Source organism: Semicossyphus pulcher, unplaced genomic scaffold (assembly GCF_022749685.1).
Source record: "Semicossyphus pulcher isolate SPU_LCO1_2020_fin unplaced genomic scaffold, fSemPul1.0.p SCAF_15, whole genome shotgun sequence".
Classification (NCBI taxonomy): domain Eukaryota; kingdom Metazoa; phylum Chordata; class Actinopteri; order Labriformes; family Labridae; genus Semicossyphus; species Semicossyphus pulcher.
In genome coordinates this window covers 14,809,354-14,830,712 of record NW_027211659.1, presented here as the reverse complement: position 1 = coordinate 14,830,712, position 21,359 = coordinate 14,809,354, and the positions used below count along the sequence as shown (strand labels likewise).

General features: G+C 41.7%; 1 protein-coding gene across 1 annotated transcript in view; it reads left to right on the top strand.

Moving 5' to 3' along the window:
- The window catches only part of myo10l3 (myosin X, like 3), a 56,314-nt gene that overhangs the window by 16,359 nt on the left and 18,596 nt on the right, over window positions 1-21,359 (top strand). The window contains exons 3-16 of the mRNA XM_069663134.1: window positions 8,817-8,975; window positions 9,859-10,046; window positions 10,153-10,287; window positions 10,405-10,529; window positions 10,934-10,947; window positions 11,095-11,179; window positions 11,372-11,478; window positions 11,755-11,884; window positions 12,566-12,684; window positions 15,181-15,327; window positions 17,075-17,175; window positions 17,477-17,543; window positions 18,104-18,196; window positions 20,139-20,207. Coding sequence (XP_069519235.1) covers window positions 8,817-8,975; window positions 9,859-10,046; window positions 10,153-10,287; window positions 10,405-10,529; window positions 10,934-10,947; window positions 11,095-11,179; window positions 11,372-11,478; window positions 11,755-11,884; window positions 12,566-12,684; window positions 15,181-15,327; window positions 17,075-17,175; window positions 17,477-17,543; window positions 18,104-18,196; window positions 20,139-20,207 — 1,539 coding nt within the window. The remainder of the gene's footprint in view (window positions 1-8,816; window positions 8,976-9,858; window positions 10,047-10,152; window positions 10,288-10,404; window positions 10,530-10,933; window positions 10,948-11,094; window positions 11,180-11,371; window positions 11,479-11,754; window positions 11,885-12,565; window positions 12,685-15,180; window positions 15,328-17,074; window positions 17,176-17,476; window positions 17,544-18,103; window positions 18,197-20,138; window positions 20,208-21,359) is intronic.

The window sequence follows — 21,359 nt, the reverse complement described above, 5'->3', positions numbered from 1 at the left end:
TCGACATAGGTTTTATTGCAATCCTCCATAGAGATAGTTGTGTTGCTCTGGTAACCCAGCCATCCCACTAACAGCTTCGCCTCTCTGTTATTCCTGAGTCCTCTACTGGTCATATTAACTAGGGTGGCATGTGATTAGAGGCCGTCAGTGGGAATTAAGGACATTTAGGTGTTAAATAGTCTGCATTCTCTATACTGCAGTGCAAGTTTGGAGTCTAACACTTGCAGTTTTTTAGGGATGGAATGCTAAAAAAAAGCTCTAAAACGTGTGTGAGGGAACAAATGAACTCATCCTTTCCATGTGCCCTCATCCTGTGCACAGTGGTTTGATGTTTCTATGGTTAGCGGTGAGGATTCTTGCAGCGTGAGGAGTCAAAGCATGTGTGGTCAGAGGGCCAGAGTGACTCTGACCCATGGAATCACAGCTAAGCAGGATTCACAGCTCCAGGTCGGAGGTTATGAATAGAATAAGACCCTGCTTCTTATTAATCGTCTTCCGGGGAATGCCACAGGATGTTGTTCTCGGTCCAAATCCAGCGCACCGCCCTTTGTGGGATTTCAAAAAAATAACATTTGGTCATCGTTTGTGTGACCATGAGCAGGATCGTGGTGTTGAACTGGCGCTGAACTGTCTCATATGTTGTTCACATGTAAGCTCAGGATGTCATCTGGACATCAGGCCAGGCATATGGATGAATCCTCTGTGTCCAAGTCCTCAGACTGTGCAGCCAGAATGACAGGAATGTGAGATTGAAAAACAGAGCGCCTCCACCCTCAGGGTCGCTGCCTGACCTCATGTGATCCCTTATTCCCCGGATGACATATCTGCTGAGATTTATCTGCATTTCCAGATTCAAGTGTATAATCTTTATTTAACCCAGCTCCTCTAGTATGCTATGTTTGGGTGCTCTGTTTCTGTGTGTCAGTCTGCCCTGCTGTCTTTAAGCTCCTGTGCAGTGTCAGAGGTGCTTTGGTAAATGTATCCAGGCAGAATTCTCCCCTCAGGGTGGTTTGGATATACTATTATCCATCGCTTCGGTGCTCACACTAAGGTGCAGCTCCCTGCTTGAGTGCTCGGCCTGCAGACTCAAGACGCACTGCCTCCGCTGTAACGGGCTGACCTGGCTGCTGTCACATTAACCATCATATCAGCATCCATCACTGTCTCGTCCCAGCACACCGCAGACCTGCGAGGACCTGAATGAAACAACACACGCTGAAGCTGAGAGCTGAAAGGCTAGCAGCTTTGTGTGTGTGTGTGTGTGTGTGTGTGGCCAGATGGCACCAGCTGGATTAACAGTGTGTGAGTTATTCCCAGAGGGCGCACATGTAATGAAAAGCAGGAAGAGGCTCTTTCACCTGAACTAAATAGCTGCTGGTGATGATGATGTCATTCGTCCTACTGAACAATTAATTGATTTTGAACTGTTTGTGTTCGTGAGGCATTAATCATATGAGACACACTGAGCATAATATTATTGTAATTCATAATTTAAAACTGTATAGGCTATATGGGATTATTAATTGTCAGGATTTGCTGCTTTTCTTTGTTTCATGTCATAATGAAGTTAAAATATTTTGGGTTTTTGACAATTTTTCAAGCAAAACAAGCATTTAAAGACTTCAGATCGGACAAGTTTTATCATTCAACCTTTTAAGAATTAGCAGACTAATAGATTGATTTTGGCGCCGACTGCTCGCCTCATTTTCCTCCACAACTTCCCACCAAATAATATTACTTAAAGTTGTAATCTCAAAGATCTTAGTTTCGTTCTCTTTGGCGGCACCTATGGCGATAAACGGTAATTGCGGGGGCAGACTTCCCAGATATCCAGACAGTGTCACATGTGTGACGTCCACGGTTGCTTCCGGTTATAACTCTTGATTTTCCTCGCTGACGGTCGCTTTCCTTTTCAGACTGTTTGCCTTCATCTGAGCGTCGAATTTGTTTCTTTTTCTTTGTATTTTCACTTATTTTTGAAGTTGAATCTGTAGTCATCGATCTTTTCTTTGTTTGTTAACACTTGCAGAGACTGGAAAATCAGCCGCTTAGCTCCGCCTACCCTCTCTGGCAGACCAACCACTGCTGGGTGATGGAAAACACGTCACTAAAGCCGCTTTCCCACTGGTCAAAAAACCCGCTAACACCCGGCTTTTTTGCGTAGTTTGAAAGGCTACAATCCGCATTCAGACCCTCATTCCGCATTCCGCCCGTCTCCATCCAAGCAGCGCAGAGGTTGATACACAGACTGAATGAGTAATAGATACAATAAAGACCTAACCACCGTAACATCTGCACTGTTTACTAACCCTGTTTCGGGCGCGTTTGTGACGTCAGACGGTGACGCAGCAGAAAAGAGACCGACAGGAGGCTCAGTCACCCTTGTGTTACCTCATTCGGCCAAAGATAGTGATTTAACAGACATTTATTTAAATGAAGATCTTCAAGATTATCATTTTAAAAAGAAAATTCAAAGCGCTTTCAGATTTCTCTTTGGTGTTTGTTTTCAACAGACTGAGTGACAGAGATGAAACTAGACACATACAAAGTGTGATTTCTTCAGTTTTCTTCAGCCTGCAGTTTTACGGCCTCTGAGGTTTAAAATAGGTCATTGATGGCCCCTCAGTCTTTTCTGCATTATGTCTCAATGGAGCCATTATGTGACCCTTCATGTGAGTGATGAGTATTCACCAGTGTGTTCTTAGAAATAACATGATCACACACTAATATCACTGTGAGCCTAGTGATAAACACTTATCTTTAAGATTTTATGTTGGGAAAGTTTGTCTGATTTTTGAGCAACATTTACTGTAAAGCTCTCTCTTCTCTCCATTAATAAGCCTAACTCCTGATGCCCCCCCCCCCACAACCCCCCATGTCTCGCGGGTCTGGGTGGGATCCCCCTTCGGCAGATGGGTTCACTGTAAGACAGAGAGAGAGTCAGACAGAAAGCAAAAGAAGCAAGGCAGGCAGAAACAGACCGAGATAAACAACACAGTGTTTTTTGTGTGCGCAGGCCTGTGAGTTTGTATGTGTCCATGTGTCATCTTAAAGGCCTGAATGTATCTGCCTGTAAAGGTCCACTGAGCCTCAGAGCCGCGCCGCCCTAATGTGTGAATATTCAGCAGAGTTGGAGGAACAAAGCAGCAGCAGGGTGTGGTTTCAGCCCGGAGCAGACAAAAGGAGAGAGAGCATCACAGCTGCAAGAGAGTTTAAGATTCAGATGCTGCAGTCAGGATCACTGTTCCACTATTTAGTCTGCATCATTTTGGTGAGACATTGTACTTTGTCTGAGTTTGATGCATTTAACTACAAGAGGCCAAATTCCCTGAAATAAACTGCAAACCAAAACATTCTTGTTTAGTGTTTATTCAACAGATTATATCTATTTTTTGCTTTTGTTTGACTGACAGGCCCAAACTTAATAGTTTCAAATCTACCGTAATTCTTGTAGTGCTGGTAATGATTTATTATTATTTTCAATTTAATCTTTATTTAAATATGTAAAATATTTGATATCTAATTAATAAACGTTTTCTTACCCATTGATTCCAATTATGAAGTTCAAATTATTACATTTCAATATAACCTAAAGGGAATTTAATCAATTCACCAATGAGATTTTTTTTTTTTACAATGGCGCAGACTGCTGTGGAACATGTTGGTTTTGTTTTTGGCTGCTTCACTTAAGAAGGAAAGAAGGAAAAAATAAACAAAGAAAAGAATCAGAAAATGGAAATATGAGCAGAAACAACTTGTCTGAAATGACAAAATCTATGAAGAAATCAATGACTTAAAGAAAGTATTTTTTTCTCTTTTTCAATCAATGGTTTCGTTTATTTGTTTGCTTTTTGTCCAGCCCCGTGGCAAGCATCGCATCAACAACAGGCTCCATTTGCAAAAGATTGATTTGTACAGAGAACTATTTCACTCATCGATTCAGGTTCACATAAGAGGCAAGAAATGACATCATCACACCGCTTACATCATTAGCATTGATGATGCAGCACCCACATTTGAAACACGCATTGTATTTATTGACTTGCACTGACTGAACTCTTTTAGCAAAAACTTAAATAATCGCTTCAATTAGGGCCGATTTATGTAAAAAAAAATATTGGATTATATTTGCTTTGTGAGTGTTGTCTATGAATTCAGAGCAATTTTAGAGCACCAAACTGTGATTTCATTTGATTTCATTTTGTTTATTGGAAGTTAAGTCAATAACAGCAGACATACAGTGTCGCACTGTTAGATGAGAGAGGGAGAGTTGTTATTTGTTTGTAGCACCACATTAGCTCTACCGTTCCTGGACATTAAAAGAGTATTTGCCAGTGTATAGACCTCATCTGCACTAATCCATCTAAGTCCATCTAAGTAGCCATATCTAAAGGATGTTATTTAACCAGTGAATGATTTGGAAGCAAATTTAATAGGACATACATAAATATTAATAAAGAATGCTGTGGCTGTGATATCACATCTCAGTGACTTTACCTCGCAGGAATGAACTCAGTGATGAAACCAAACAACAGAGGAACACCACAGCGGGGAAAAAACAGAGGAATGTGAAACCTCCTTCAATGCTGGAAACTCATCTCTGATGTTTTCAGGCATGAAACACCCCGAGGCTCCTTCTGTGAAATCTGAACAGAGAATTATTCAAAGAACATCAAAAACAAAAGGTCACCTCATATGACAGAGACAGAATAACAACACACACAGTCAAAGAGATAAAAATATATATATTGTGGTTAGGGTGATTTCCAAAGACACAGCTCATTGTGTGTTTGGCTAAAGCAGCCATATTTGTTTTCCTGCTGTGAAACTTGAGGTCTTCACTGTAATAGAGAGTGCAGGGCTTCTAGTTGTTTATTATCCTGGATTATCTTTGCTCCCAGCCACCTCACGGAAACTTTGAACTTGGGATTTGGGAATGTAAAGAACGCAGGAAGATGTGTCTCAGATTTCTTTGGTTTGTTTGATTGAGCGTTAGGCACAATATCCACCAATTGAAAGTTTATTCAAACCTGAGAGGGTAATAATTTCCATTTCAAGCACATTTTTGCTCATTAAATGAAAGTATAGATGGATTAACATTTATTTATCTCAATACACCGGTATATAAGAAAGAAAATGTGATATACAGTTGATACTCTATGAATGCAGACAACTGCCTTTACTTTGGTTTATCTCCAACATGTCTTTATGAGACTATTTGATGATGAAACAACCTATTATTCCTCTAACTAATGAAAAGTTAAGTTTAAAAATATACTTGCTGCTTACTCAATTCAGTATACTCAGGGAGTTTTGATGCTACAGCCTATTTTGGTCTGGTAGCTTTGACCACTATGGTGGCTAATGTTAGCTAGTTAAGAATATTTTTAATAGTTTTTGCTGTACTTTACTTGTACTTCTTAACTTGTTCTACTGAAAATCATCTAAATAGAGTTGTAATATTACAAACAAAAGAACTGGAAATGCCTCTTATACAGTCTTAAGTTCTGTATCAAGTTTCGGCGATTACGCTAGTCAATACATAGATCTAAAACCATAACTTGTTAGCCCCCTCGGAAAAATCATCTTGTTTCCTCTTCGCCACAGAAGCCAGTAGCAGACACGGCAAATATATATTATGGCTGCCACCAGAAATGAGTATTCTAGAATGGCAAAGAAAAACATAGCACTGCTAGCGGAGACTACGCTACACGCTAGTCCAAGCTAGCAAATGTCACCTATCAGTGTTTTCCCACCACACATTTAAGGCTTTGTACTTTTTTTGTAACTTAACGTTAGGATGATTAAAACATGTAAAAACACATACAAAGTAGTTTCATGTTTTAAATGAGTGTTTCTCCAACACTCTTAGCTTTAACATGATGTCTGGAGGGACTACGAGCAAAATTGCTGCTAACGTTAGCTTATTATTTGCTCCTCTTCTTTTTAGTTAGGATTCCTGCAGTGTACTGAGCCAGTGCATACAACAATAAAAACACACCCAAAGAGGGTTAGTAGTATACCTTACAGCTGTTAAATAATAATACTTTATTTTTATCCCTCTAGCATCAGAGGATTAATCAGTAGCAGCCAACCCAACAGTGTAGGTATTGGAAACAGAATTAGGTACGTGACTCTTTAGGCGGTAATCCACCGGAGCCCAGGTGTTCTTAATGACATCAATCTCACTGAGTGAGTGATGTCATTGTACATAAAATGATCATGCTGATTAAGGATGTAAAACAAATGCAAAGCCAGTTAGATTTATTAGTCAGTAGGGCTCTGCCTGGTGAATCAGGGCCAATTTCCCAGAGAGCATCGGGTGGGGTGAAAGCTGAATGTTTAGGGACATCTGGCTGTAAATCTGCGAGCTTCTGCTCCATGGATGACATCACTGCAAGTGCTGCGTATCCCCTCAAGGTGAAAGGGTGAAGCTTTCACAAACCCTAATACCACAAAACATGTAACCCACTGATGACTGCAGTGTTATTGTGCTGTAGTCTGAGTGTACACCCATTCTCTAATGGCCAACATGGCTGCCGGACCAGAGTCAGTGTATCACTTCACATGCTTCTTTCTACACTTAAATACAGATTCACTTTAGCTAATGGGTTGTGTTACGATTAAAAAGATGGAGTTCACACGAACATATTAATGCAATCATTTATAAATACAGTCTGATGCCATTGACTTTTTTAAAGCTGCACTAATCAATATTTTTATATAAACAACCGGTCAAATAAGGGCATTAGCCCCACACTCTGCTGCTCCCCTCAGGTTCACGGTGTATTTTAGCATCTTTCAACTCATTGTTTGGTGTTACAGTCCAAACTTGTATTGTTTTGGTTTAATCCAAATGACCTTTTCACCCCTGTTTAATTTGCTGCAGCAGACAGCTGTTTTCCTAACCCACTGTAAGCTTGTTTTCCAGCACCAGACATCAGACAGACTCATTTAGCAGCTAGCTGGTGAACATGGTGGAGCTTTTAGTTGCTAAAGAGCCATTGGATTTATATCCCTTAGTTGACACGAAACCAGTAAGAAATGTAGCTTGTTGCATCTTTGTAAGGCAGTTCTGTTTCAATTGTGTGTTTAAAGCTTGTTATACTGCCCCCAAATGCCCCTTAAATCAATGATACAGCTTTAAATATGATATTTACATATACATAAATGTTATCTCTCTGTGACAAATCTTATATTCAGAAGTTTTTCATTGGAAGATTTTGCTTTCCAAACATACACTCAATCAGCTCCTGTGTCATGACTCAGCAGTATTGGGAAAACCAGTGTCTGCTCCCAGCTGGGAGATGATAAAATATGCCAGTATAGCCAGCAGTAATGCACTGGGACACCACAAACCCTCGCTCGTATGTATTGATCTTTAAACAGCTTCCCATCAAGTGACCAACACAGTCTGTCTGTCTCTCTCGTCTCGTGTCTCCATTAGAGTCCTGACAGCCAGAAAGTCTGCCAGACTCTGTGGAGAGACACTGGTTCTTTTTCTCCCTCATTTATCACTAGCTCTATTTGAAACCAAAAGTCTTACAATGGGCCGTGAATGTCAAGCCATGGATATGATTAATACGTTTGGCACACAGGGGTCGCTAGCTGTCAGGTATGCCAGCAGCAGGCACAGGCAGGCACACATCAGGGACTTAATCTAACATCTGTTACTATGGTTTCATCACTTGAATCATCTTGCTGTTCATCATGCATGTGCTATGGTCACAGTGGTAGACTGGTGTTGTGTTACTGGTTTGATTCAGATCTGTTAAACGCTACCTGCTACTACCTGCCCTCCTTCTGCATGAGCTGTGATCAAGCCCTTTATCTGTGCTCAGTGTAGAGAGGCCTCTGGCTGCATGCTGCCTTCACAGTATCTAATGATTTGTTGAATCATCGATTAGTTGTTCGTCAGCAGTTTGATATTTGCATATAATATATTTAAAAGTGTGGCTGCTGCTTATGTCTTCATCTTCTAATTACATTGATTATGTGATGAGATGCGCAAGGATCTGGGTGGCTTGTCATCCCGGCTTGGGATCAATAAATCTGTGAAGTCATTCATCAAATCAAAATGCCTATAAAAACACTGATCACGCAATGCAATGCAATGCTTATAAATGATATTTGCTGCTTTTCTCTGCTTTATATGCCGCTGAAAATTGCGTATTTAGCACCTTAGTTTGGACAAAATAAGATTTTGAAGATGTCTTTTGGGGATTTGGGAAATTCTGATTGTCTAGTTCACTATTTTACAATATTTAAAGAGGTGGTATTATGCTGTTTCACATTTTAAGACATATATATATAATGTTACAATGTTGGATGTCCGTATTAAATGTGAGTGAAGTTTGAAATCTGTAGGTTAAAGTATGTTGGAGTAATCCCCAGGCTTCTCAGCTCAGTCTGCAGGCTGCTGTGAACGCCAGGTTTCACACAGTTTTTTGTACACGAGCCTCAGCAAGCTTCGTAGAGCTGGCCAATCAGAAGAAAGCGGGGTTTCTTAAAGGGACCGAGCTGACTGAGTCGTTTCAGGCAGAGGCTGTATGAGGGCCGGCACAGAGCCCCAGTGTGAGAAAAATGAGGAGTTTTTAAAATTGTAAATGATACTAAGCTACTCCACAGGTATCACAGAGTGAAATATGAAGCTTGACATTAGCATAATACCCCCCCTTTAATAAATTAGCTTGATACACAATCCAGGAAATAGAGCCCAGATTTCCCCAAGCAATCTGGTCCATTTCATCATCATTCAGTTTGACCTGCAGAATTATAAAAGCTAACCTTTTGGATATGTGTCTGTGTCCTTCCAGGTGATCTATCTACAGAGGGCGGAGCTGAACAGGGAGATGGTGTTCACGATGCACCCCAGCAGCATCCATGGCGTGGAGGACATGTCCACGCTGGCAGAGCTGCACGAAGCCGCCATCATGCACAACCTCTTCATGCGCTATCAGAAAGACAACATCTATGTAAGGCACCAGACATTCTTTATGTGTGAGCACATGAGATTTTAAAGTGTGCTCATTCTGAAATCATCAGAAACATAGACAGGATATATTTTTGTGGTGTTATTTATTTATGTACTTCTTTAATCGTTCAATGCATAAGCCTCAAAGCCGAATAAAACAAGCTTACTCCCAGTTTTTAGGTTATCGCTGGCTAACCGTAACCCTCACTAGCGGGCATTTTAGGTCATAAATACTTAACAAAAATCGAATGAGTCCTGGAATACCCGTAAGAGTATTCATGCCTGGATTTTCTTCTAAAAAAGCAAGGTTCAAATATGTTTGTGTGACCCTGTCTCACCCTGAAGATTATTTTCACGGTATAGCACTGAATCTCCCTGAAACACAACCGGGCTTTTTTAAAATAATCATTGCCCACGGACTCACAGTTACTATGTTTTTCTCTAAATCTTATCTCCTAATCTCAGCCCAGAGGGTGCTGCGGCTCTGTCTACATGGCATCAGTATCATTGTGAAATCATGACCCATAAACACACTTTTGTGAGGCACTTTCTCCCAAAGCGTATTACCCCGGCAGGAGCCGCAGATCCTAAAATATTACCAGCCTCACAGCAAACTAGGCCATATGCAGGAGTTTTAGAGCATCACTGACTGCAGGTACTGTGTCACAGGAAGGTGACAGGAAACTGGGTGAATGAACTGAACTGGGAGTGTAAGGAAATAGAATAGTGCAATTTTAATGTCCTGCAAAGCTGCAAATTCTAGTGTAAAATACCAAGCATTTTTCCTGCATACCATGTGTTTTCTGTTGGGTTTCCGTGATTATCTGTCTTTTATCCTCCTCCCTCTCAATCCCACTTCTGTCTGCCTTCTCATTATCCCTCAGACCAACATTGGTTCCATCCTGGCAGCAGTAAATCCCTATAAGCAGATATCAGGCCTGTATGACAGCACTGCAGTCGACCTGTACAGCAAACACCAGATGGGGGAGCTGCCTCCTCATATCTTCGCCGTGGCCAACGAGTGTTACCGCTGCCTGTGGAAGAGACATGACAGCCAGTGTGTTCTCATCAGGTCAGGACAGCTTTAAGCAAACGCAGCATTTTGAAACTCACTTGAAAGCGGTTTAAAAGGCGTAATATATATCGGTTTTATATTTGTTCTTCTCGTTTGTCTGCAGTGGGGAGAGCGGTGCCGGGAAGACAGAGAGCACCAAGCTGCTGCTGAAGTTTCTCTCCGTAATGAGTCAAAACTCAGCAGGCACTCCTCTGTCGGAGAGAACCACCCGGGTGGAGCAGGCTCTCGTCCAGAGCAGGTACTATACAAATATCTGATCCCACGTCTGCACAAAATCTACATCTGGATCATTATAAACAATAAAGGACGCTTCTGTAGTCGAGGTTTGATGTGATTTCTCCTCCTCTGTCTGCAGCCCCATCATGGAGGCCTTTGGGAATGCAAAGACCGTGTATAACAACAACTCCAGTCGCTTTGGGAAGTTTATCCAGCTCCACTTTTCCCAGAACGGAAACATCCAGGGAGGCTGCATCATTGACTGTATCCTTCGAAAGTCCACTTCAGTATACTGTATGGCAGCGGTTCCCAAGATAGGCAGCAGATAGGCCCATCATGAGAGAAGATGAGGAAAATGCTGTCATATTTTTTAAGTTTAAATTACAACTACCGAACATAACATAGAGAAATATGAGATTGACACATGCATAGGCTGAGAAACAGATCACAGGGACAAAAAGCAGATCCATATGAGGGTTTTCAAGTGAAAAATCCCACTTGGTAAAATATATACAGCATCACAACACCATTGCATTTTTCCTAGAGGTAGCTCATGTACCCCACTTTGGGAATCCTTGCTGTAGAGAAATCACATGTCCATTGTGTCTTGTTCAGAGTTGGTATTCACTGTAAGCAGCCATTGTTTTTCCTTGATTTTCAATCATCAGATTTGCTTGAAAAGGTAAGTTTGTGTTGGAGCAATAAGACAAAATGATTGGGATCATCAGCAAGTTATTTACTTGATTTGATCAGTATTTACAGCAAAATCCATTCATGTTTCTAAAATGTTCTTCTACCCCTCCTCTCTCTCTCTCTCTCTCTCTCCCAGAACCGTGTGGTTCGGCAGAATCCAGGAGAAAGAAACTACCACATCTTCTACGCTCTGTTAGCAGGGGCGGACAAAGATCACCAAGGTACAATCTCCTAACAATAAGTGATAGCAAATATCTAATATCTAAGCATCAGAGCTATAAAAACATGTTTCAGCCAGCTCTAAAAAATACTAAATACATGTATTATAATATAATCTAATAGCTAAACAATAGCTAAAAACTCTGTATGCATAGGAATTAGTAGCATGACAGAGTTTCCTCTTTGTGTTGCAGATATGTACCTCCTGTCCGAGGGTCCTGAGTCATATCACTACCTGAGCCAGTCGGGCTGCGTGCAGGACAGCAGTCTGGATGATAAGCAGCTCTTTGACAGTGTGATGGTAAGGAGGCACTGATGATTATTTAAGTGTAAGCAGTTTGTTTTACCCCCAGAGGGCGCTGTCACCCTTTATCACGACTGTAATACCACCTGCTCAGACAGACTTCTAGGAAACATGAGCCTGGGGGGAAACTGTCATTTAATTTTCTCATGTAGGTATTTTGACATTTTGATGTATGTTCATGAAAGTGTTTTATAGCTCCAAGGCAAAACAGAATAAGGTTTTTAGAGTCTTTCTAGTAACATATTATCTAACTTTGTCTGTGTTGTGTTGCAGGAGGCCCTGAAAGTGATGGAGTTCACAGAGGAGGAGATCAGAGACGTGTTCAAGCTGCTGTCTGCTGTCCTGCAGATGGGCAACATCGAGTTCATGACTGCTGGCGGAGCTCAGATCACTTCCAAAGGGGGTAGGAGAAGGAACTAAGACAGTAACATGCAACATGTAGAGTGTGTTTGATATGTTTTACACCTCCTAAATCTGTACTGCACTAGTAAGACTTTTGGAAAATACAAGGACAAGGACTGTTTTCTTAATATTTCCTGATAAGAGCTGAACAAATTAAGTTCTTATTATCTTCTAGTCTCTCTAAGTCGTCTAATCAGGGCACAGGAGGTGATGTAAACAGTCTAAAAAGGTAATAATTCAACGGGTAAGCATTCAATTCAGCACATATGGAACTTTCAAAGTTAAGCTGTAAAACCAGGTCCAATCATAAAGACCTGTTGTTTCTGCTGTATAAAACCTGCATTTTCTAAAGCAGGTAATAAGCTTACCACTGATTCGGGTCCAATGTGCAGCACTACTTCCCATGCCCCTGAGTTTGACTGACATTGCAGCAGCAGACAGAACCCTGAACAGGCTGTAACATGAGCTCAAGGCTCCTTTGTTCGCTGTGTCTGACCTCTTTTCCAAAGAAGCAGTGAACTACAGTGACTGCACAGAGAGTAGAGTTTCCTTTACACTGTATAGAATCAAAGTTTGTATGTCACATCTGCTGTTTGACATCAGTAAGAGTGCCCTGAATGGTCTGCATTACTTACATACACTACATTTAATACTTTTCTTTGTGTGTGTGTGTGTGTTTCAGTTGTCAGTAATGTCAGCGAGCTGCTCGGCTTGGACTCCTTCCAGCTGTCGGAGGTGTTGACCCAACGCTCCATGATCCTCAGAGGGGAGGAGATCTGCTCGCCGCTCACTGTGGAGCAGGTAACAGAAAAATCCTGAAAAAAAGCATCATGATTTCCCACATTTTAGGGATTGTGCACTTTTTTCTCGACACAAAAACACACAGTACATGTCTGTTTGTTGCCCCATCACTCCTCTCCCTCCCCTGTCCTGGTGACACACACACACACAAACACACAAACAGCCATTCTCCGGCTCTCTCCCCCACATGCCTCTCCAGATCCCTTGCGTGACTCCCGGCCATTTCCTGCTTTTTGTCTGCCAGATTCCTGGCACAATAAAGCCATCATGATAGTGATCTGAGTCAAACGCACAATAGAGCCAATGACTGAGGGTGCAGAGAGTCTTCTCCTCTGCAGGCTGTGCAGCCAGGCACCGAGGCGCTGGCGTGATAATTCACTCTTCGGCGTAAATTGTCCGTGCCATGCTCTGCAATTAATGTGAATATTTCACAAGTCTCTATCAGCATGTGTTATCCTTTTCACCGTATGCCACAAGAAAACTCTGACGCATGACACCGTCCTTTCTGGCCGAGCTCGAGCCTTTTTCGCCCACTCGTACGCATAAATATCAGCGAATATGCAGAATGGACCTTTACTATTCTAACAGGGGACACGAAAGCTTTTCATGAGCGGACAAAGACCCTGCTGCTGCTTGTTCTGCCTGGCCTTTGAAGCAGCTTGTCTCTTAATAGAGTTCATTATTCCAGTCCTGGAGTCAGTAAGAATGGCTCCTTCTCACATCGGCCAGGGGTCACCCACCCCACGACTGCCTGCACTAGTCCCCCCCCCCCCCCTTCTCCCTATCCCCCCAAACCCACCCCTCTCTCCTGGACAAACAGCCATTCTTCTCACCCCTGTGACGGAGATCCTGGAGCCACCAGCGCTCCGTTCACACCCGCTAGCTGCAAAAGGTGACGGGAACATGATTGATTTCTCAAAAGCCCAGGAGCATTGTTGCCCCAAATACAGTACACACCGCCACACACTTGTTTTGTTTCCAGTTCAAGCACAATGCCTGTGGAGGAAGCGGAGCTGGCTTAAGCTCAAGCTTTTTATACTCGTACAGGGACGGCGTCTGGCTGAGAGGCCGACTTCACGGCAGCTGCAGAGAATCCGATCTGAGTCAAACAAAGATTGATTTTCATTTGTTTGACTTGTTTGAGGCCTTTGTCACTAATAACAAAACCTACCTTGTAGCGGTTTGACGACTGATATGCGACGATCCAAAATCAGCAATACACTGTAAACACATATCATCCTCTTAACAATAAACCTTTAATTTGAAATCCCATGGCCTTTCTGTATCACCATTTCTGTTCTGTTCAAGTCTTGCTAAATAGGCATATAATATTGCCCCATATTGTTTGCAGGTTGCAGACTTTAAATCACCCAAATAATCAACATAAAATCATACTTGTGAAACTTGTGCACCCCTACATGTCATCAGAGGACAATGTCTCAGACGGGTTCTCAGGTTCTTTCTTTGGAAATAACATATCTGCAGAAGTTTCGATTATTCTTCGCATCTCTTGGAATTCTTATCCATGTGGGTTTAAAAATTTAATTTCACAGTTCTTTCTTGACTTTGGTAACTTGGAGACTTTAAACCATATATGGTTGTCACTGTGTTGTTGAGACATAGACAGGCTGCAAAGAAAGTCCTCCTCCTTCCTTCCTTTATAGTTAGATGACAAGAAGCCCCAACTACAATTTTTTTGTCACCAACCAAAAACAGTTTGTAGCCACTGTTTTAATCATTATTAACAATGCATTGTGTTTTATAATACTATCATATATTTTAGATACAAGTGATATCTTAATCTAAGACAAGACAAGATAAGATAAGATAATCCTTTATTGATCCCTAGTGGGGAAATTCAGGTGTTGCAGCAGCACAAACACAAAATAGCAAGTAAGTAAATGCAATATAAAGATAAGAAAAGATCATATAAATAAAATCTAAACAACAGTGTTCAAAAAGGTTTACTATTTAAAGTAGGTTAGTGGAGTAGGAGTATAAAATGCCATGCCACCACTACCTCTGTCCACCTTTATTATGTCCTTTCCATCTTTGTGTGAAGTGAGGAGAAAGGTGCAACAGAGTGCGTGTCACTTTTTCAGGGTTACATTTTTTTTTCTAAAACCAGAAGAAATAATCTTTCTTTGTTTTCACTGAATTTGTAAAACACCATAAAACTGCCTGCAGCGTGTCACTCTTTAGATACAAAGGTGATAAACTTCACTATCTGTTGTGAAAACAGATGTTGTCTTACCTGCCGCCCGCAGCAGACAGACGCTGACATAACACACCTTTGTCTCCAGACAACTGTTGTATAGACACTCGGCTGAGGCCTCACACACGCCGTCACCACCACACATGTCATCGTTTCAACATCTTCAACCAGCATCTGATTAAAGTGAAGAAATGTATATGTTGATACACCATATGTTATGTATATAGTCTGCAAAGTTTCCGCTCCCATATTATTAAAGTCTGTTCTCTTTGTGTCTGCAGGCAGTGGACTCGCGGGACTCGGTTGCCATGGCACTGTATTCTCAGTGTTTCTCCTGGATCATCATGAGGATCAACCAGAAGATCAAAGGCAAAGACAACTTCAAGTCCATCGGCATCCTGGACATCTTCGGCTTTGAGAACTTTGAGGTGATAATTACTCGCCCAATTTAAGTTTCATGAAACCCCCCTGAAAGTGTGTTTCTCAATCAGCTTTGTACACTGAGTCACTGCAGTTTTCTTCATTTCACATGAGACATTTGTTTATTTTCTTGTTCTTGTGCTCTTTTGTTCTGGTTTAAAGTGGGCGAAAAACGTTTTTGTTTCTGGTTACTTGTTTGGATGTTTGACCTTTGAGGTACATAATAGTTTATGTGCAGAGCACTATTTCACAATAATCTGCTGAAGAGGGAAAGTTTCTATGTGCTCCCTATGATTCTATTTAACACATAATCAGAGCATCAGGACGTTGTGAGATTAGAAATGTTGTCCACTATGCAACTTAAGTGTGATGTGGAAACTTCCAGTACACACACATTGAGACTGAACGTTTCAGTGAAGTAGGGGATAACTTAACTTAACTCAAATTAAACTTTTGAGGGACACCAATTTTCAAATGAGGGAGAAAAGTAGATGTGATTTTATCGTTAGTTTTAACGGTACGATATGAAACGATACACCATGATACTGTACGAAACAATACGCTTTGATACGATACAATACGATACGTCATGATATGATACAATACCACATGATACGATACGATATGATACAATACGATACGTCATAATACAACATGATACGGTAGGATACGATACAATACCACATGATACAGTACTATACGATACGGTATGATACGATACGATACGATACGATACGATACGATACGCCATTATACGATACAATACCACAGGATATGATACGATACGACATGATACAGTACGATACGATATGATACGGTACAATATGACATGATACAGTACGATATGATACGATACGACATGATACGATATGACACGATATGACATGCTATGGTACGATACCATATGATACGATACAACATGATACGGTACGATACCATACGATACGACCTGATATGATACAATACGACCTGATACGATACGACATGCTACGGTTCGATACAATATGATACGAAACGAAATGATATGATACGATATAATACGATACGACATGATATGATACGATATAATACGATACGACATGATATGATACGATACGATATAATACGATACGACATGATGCAATAGAACATGCTACGGTACGATACGATACGATAGGATATGATACGATACGATAGGATATGATAGGATACGACATGATACGACATGATACGACATGATACGATACGATATGCTACGGTAAGATATGATAGGATACGATACAATACGATACGATACGAAACGATATGTTACTATACGATATGGTACTATACGATATGGTACGATACGACATGATACTATACGATATGATACGATATGATACGATACGACATGATACGATACGATATGCTTCGGTAAGATATGATAGGATACGATACAATACGATACGATACGATATGTTACTATACGATATGATACCGTACGATATGATACGATACGACATGATACGATACGACATGCTACGGTAAGATAGGATAGGATAGGATAGGGTACGATACGATACGACATGATACAGTACGATAGGATAAGATAGGATACGGTACGATACGACCTGATATGATACGACATACTTTATTGTCGCTGTAGGGAAACAAGATAATTGAACTTATTTGCCGGGGAAAATCTTGTTGAAAGCAGAGTATCACCCACATGATGTCATGTGGGGTTTCAAAGCTGGAGGACTAATTGCTTTGAAATCATGTTCTTCTGTCCTGCAGGTGAACCGGTTTGAACAGTTCAATATCAACTACGCCAACGAGAAACTCCAGGAGTATTTCAACAAGCACATCTTCTCCCTGGAGCAGCTGGAGTACAACAGGTAGACATTATTTATAAAACTAACAGTGAAAATAAATCAAGACTTTTCATATGCTGGAGACTGTCCCACAGACAGATAGAGCCGGGGATGGGGGCTGGGCCTCCTCATGATAAAGGCAGAGTGCCAGAGGTTTGGATTCGGCTCAGTTTCTCCCCCAGACAGTTGTTTTCCTGTATAATGAGCCAGCAGCTTGGACATGGCTCATTTCATCACATGCTCATGCTGGACAATACAGCCATTGTGTCTTCCTGGTTGTTTATATTTATGCCTAAACACCCTGTCTGTGTCTTTGTCCTGACAGGGAGGGGATCCAGTGGGAGGCCATAGACTGGATGGATAACGCTGAGTGTCTGGATCTCATAGAGAAGGTAACAGACAGTCGGTCAGACCCCGAGAGAGCAAAGTCACCACCAGGACCGACCGCTAACCGCTAGTCGGAGCGTGCTGACCCAGACGCTACACTACGCTCACACTGACCTCCCTCTCCTACTCTATTATTATATCGTCTCATTTTGCATGTTGTGTGCACAGTAATGTACACCAGGCAGTGGTTAGAGGTATGGTGGAAGTGAAGCATTAAGACAATTGTGTTATTTTATCACCAGAGTTATAATGATGGTTAAAGCTGAGATTCTACAGAGGTTGGCTTGAGACTGAAAGGTTTCTGGGTCAACAATACAAACTTTCCTGCTTTATTAGTATGACAGTGTAGAAGTTTAAAGCAAGGTGTTGCTGCCAATCATCGTGCCTCCTCAGTGAACCTTGTTTTTATAAATAGAAGAGAGAATTGAATGAATTACTACACTGTTTCCTGTACGCATTGTTATAGTAAAAGCTGCCAGATGTTCCCCTATAGGGATTATAACTAGTTCCATCATGACTGCGGCATGTTTCACCCTCTCTGCTCCTCTGTCTGTCTCCCCTTTAGAAACTGGGCATGTTGGCTCTTATCAACGAGGAGAGTCGCTTCCCCAAAGGCACCGACTACACCCTCCTGGAGAAACTGCACAGCCGACACGCAGTGAGTCCACACGCACACATGAAAAACGTACATACAACTTTCACACGACCAGCAGTGCAAACACCCGCCCACACACATATCCAATCCCTCCAAGGTAAACACTCACAAAGAGCCTAAAATATTGCAGCGTTGAACGTCTGTGCGGCGTTGTACACGCCCCCGAGCGTTCTCACATGTAAACACAACAATGCTGAAATGTGATCAGCCGTTCTCCAGGCCCGATTAGTATTGAATGAAGGAGAAAAGAGTCTCCTGGAATAAACAGGAGGGTTACAAAGTGAAGCTGAAGAACTGCCTGACCTCTCCCTGAGGTGTCTGCCTCCACTGCTGAAGATTATGTTGCGGTTTAAGGTCATAGAGTGGAAGAAGCTGTGTCACTTTAAACAGTACTCTCAAAAATCACTTGATAAGCTGATTGACAGGGTGTGCATCAGCTTGTCGAGTTTTTTTAATACTAAGTGAAATCAACAGACACAATCATTTAACATCGAAGCAACTTTACAAAACAGAACATATGACAGACAATTCAGGGGCTTAAAAAAAGATGTTGCGTATGAATGTGTTGTATGCTACCTGTTTAACGCAAGTGTGGACTGATGTGAAAAATGTCCTAGGAGGCCGTTCAGTAGTAAGTTAGTTGTGGTTTGTAATAAAAAGTTAGTTAAAAGTTAGGAGTTTTGTCGGGTAGAAATGTTACTAGTACATCATTTTTAAATCTGAACAATGTATTAGAAAACCTATATTTTCATATTGTCTTCTTACTGTTTGGGCCCTATTCTCAAGATTCAGATAGCTTATTAGAGTGTCCATTTGCACTTAGAGTATCTCTATTATGTGTTTTGCAATCTCGGAACCTATCGGCTATCATCTGACAACGATAAAGCCTCTGGGAGCAACGGCAGACATTTCTGGCATTCCGGTTAGGCCAGCCTTAAGCGATAAGGACTTCCACCCAAGACTTCCTTTTTTACGTGTGCTATGTTATTTACAGTCCAGTTATTTACAGACCGTGTGTTAATATCAAAAGTGAAGTGAAATTCGCACCTTGCAGATATGTCTGTGAAATAAACGCTGTCATTTCATGATTCATTAAATCCCCCAGAAGAGCGCCCGTCCATCAGTTTGTAGTGAGTCTCAATTTCACTGTAAATAGTAAGTTACACAGAGGCTGCACTCTGGCTTACTTCAGCAGTATGAACCCGATAAAAAACGTTTTTTCTAGTGATTTACTTTTACTAACGAGTCTTAGGTTTGCCAAAATTTCAACATCACAATGCAAATGATTAAAAAGTAAAAATGAAGCTTTGTTAGGTCTGTCCTCAAGATTAGAAGAAAACTACTTTTAAAATGTTCGCTTGTTGAAGGGAAGTCGGAGCAATCATTTCTGATGCATTCGAGGAAGCCCGGAAATCTAAACGCTGAGCGGCTTTTGTGACACAGCGTCAGGCGAAGTTGCCTCAAGTTCAAATGTTTGGTCTAGGACGGATTGTTGACTGAACTAACATGCAGATGTCTGTTTATAGGGATTATAAATCATGACCGCTGTTGGGAGCTGTGATTTTATTACGGCGGATTACGTTCCGCCTGCTTTTGCTCTCCACACGGACCGTTTTTCCTGCATACGCCGAAAAACCCACTGATACGTGATTGGTCAATACTACTGGGATTAAAAAAGTACTACCAATGGAAACCAGGACACTTCCCGCACTAAAATCTGGTCGCGCTCAGTAAATAGAAAAAACTTTTTTGTGTGCTTAACTTAAACTGATCTCTCATGTGAGACATTGCTATAGTCCACCAGTCTCATTCTCTGTGGCCCTACATGTGTTACTGACCTTTCTGCTACCCTCTGAACTCCATCTATGCTTTCTACTCCACCTAATCTGCTTATAATTAGACATTAAACATATTTAATAGTGGTCTCTTTGTCCTTTCTCCTCAGACAAACCCGTACTATGTGAAGCCAAGAGTGAACGACCACCAGTTTGGCATCAAGCACTACGCCGGAGAGGTAATTAACCACTCTTACACACACAAACACAAACAGATACAAAGACAAAAGCTCCTCTTCTTCCCTGAAGGAGTAAATTTGGGAAGTTAGGTCATTGTCAGACGGGAAGCAGGGTCATCTTTTTCAAAATCTGCCACAGGATGTTGATGCTGCACTGCTCCTCCTCTGTCTGTTTCCCTGAGTCAGGAGCTTCACTGTCATCCTCTCCGTCTTTTGCTTACATGATGACAGAGATGAGTCCTGATGGGAGAGAAAGGCAAAAAGAGAACAGGGAAGAGAGAGTGGATAGTGGCAGGAGGAGTGGGATGTGTGTGTGCTGAAGGGGGGGGAGAGAGGAGGGAGATCGGCCTCGATAAAGAATGGCCTTATGAATCCTGCCTAGGACAAAGTCTCCTCAGTGTGAGGGTGGCAGCTCGGTCACAAGCCTGGCATGGACGCCGATGGTAATGACTCGGTCCAGAGAGGACAGGCAGGCCGACCAGTTGTTCTCTCTCTCTCTCTCTCTCCCTTTTCCTCAGCGTGCCTCTCTGGAGGATTTAGCCACCCCTCTGAAAGCTCCTTCTGTTATCTGAAACGGTGCCACGAGTTCAGTGGGGGAAATAGTAGCATCCTCCCATTGATTAGATTATCAGTGTGGTTCCAGGGACATGCAGTCGATTTAGATTGAAGCTCCCATTAAACTAGAAAAAAAAACTAACCCGACCTTGTGAACTTGTGGGGTCAAACATAAACATGTGCGCGACTCAAAACAATAATGCAAAATACCAACTGCATTTAAAGCTCCACTTCAGTCCTCAAGCTATGAACGTCGTAGTGACCTTAACCTGCAGCAGACACAGATATCCTTTTGTATGACTATGTTTCAATGAGGGAGGAATGGAGTGTAATTAGTGTGTCTGTGATTTATAAATACTTGTGTGGTCAAATCTGGATCTCATGGCTGCCTGTGAGCCTCAGGGCTTGGGGAAGGGGGATGGGAGTGGTTATTGGATTATAGTATACACACACAGCTGTGAATACAAGCTCACACACAAATGTGCTTCTTATACGTTTTCTTATTATTTATATGCATTTTCTTACATAAAAAATGATCGTATAGACATACGTGTAAACATGTAAACATACTCTGCATGATTGTGGGTCAGTGCGAGC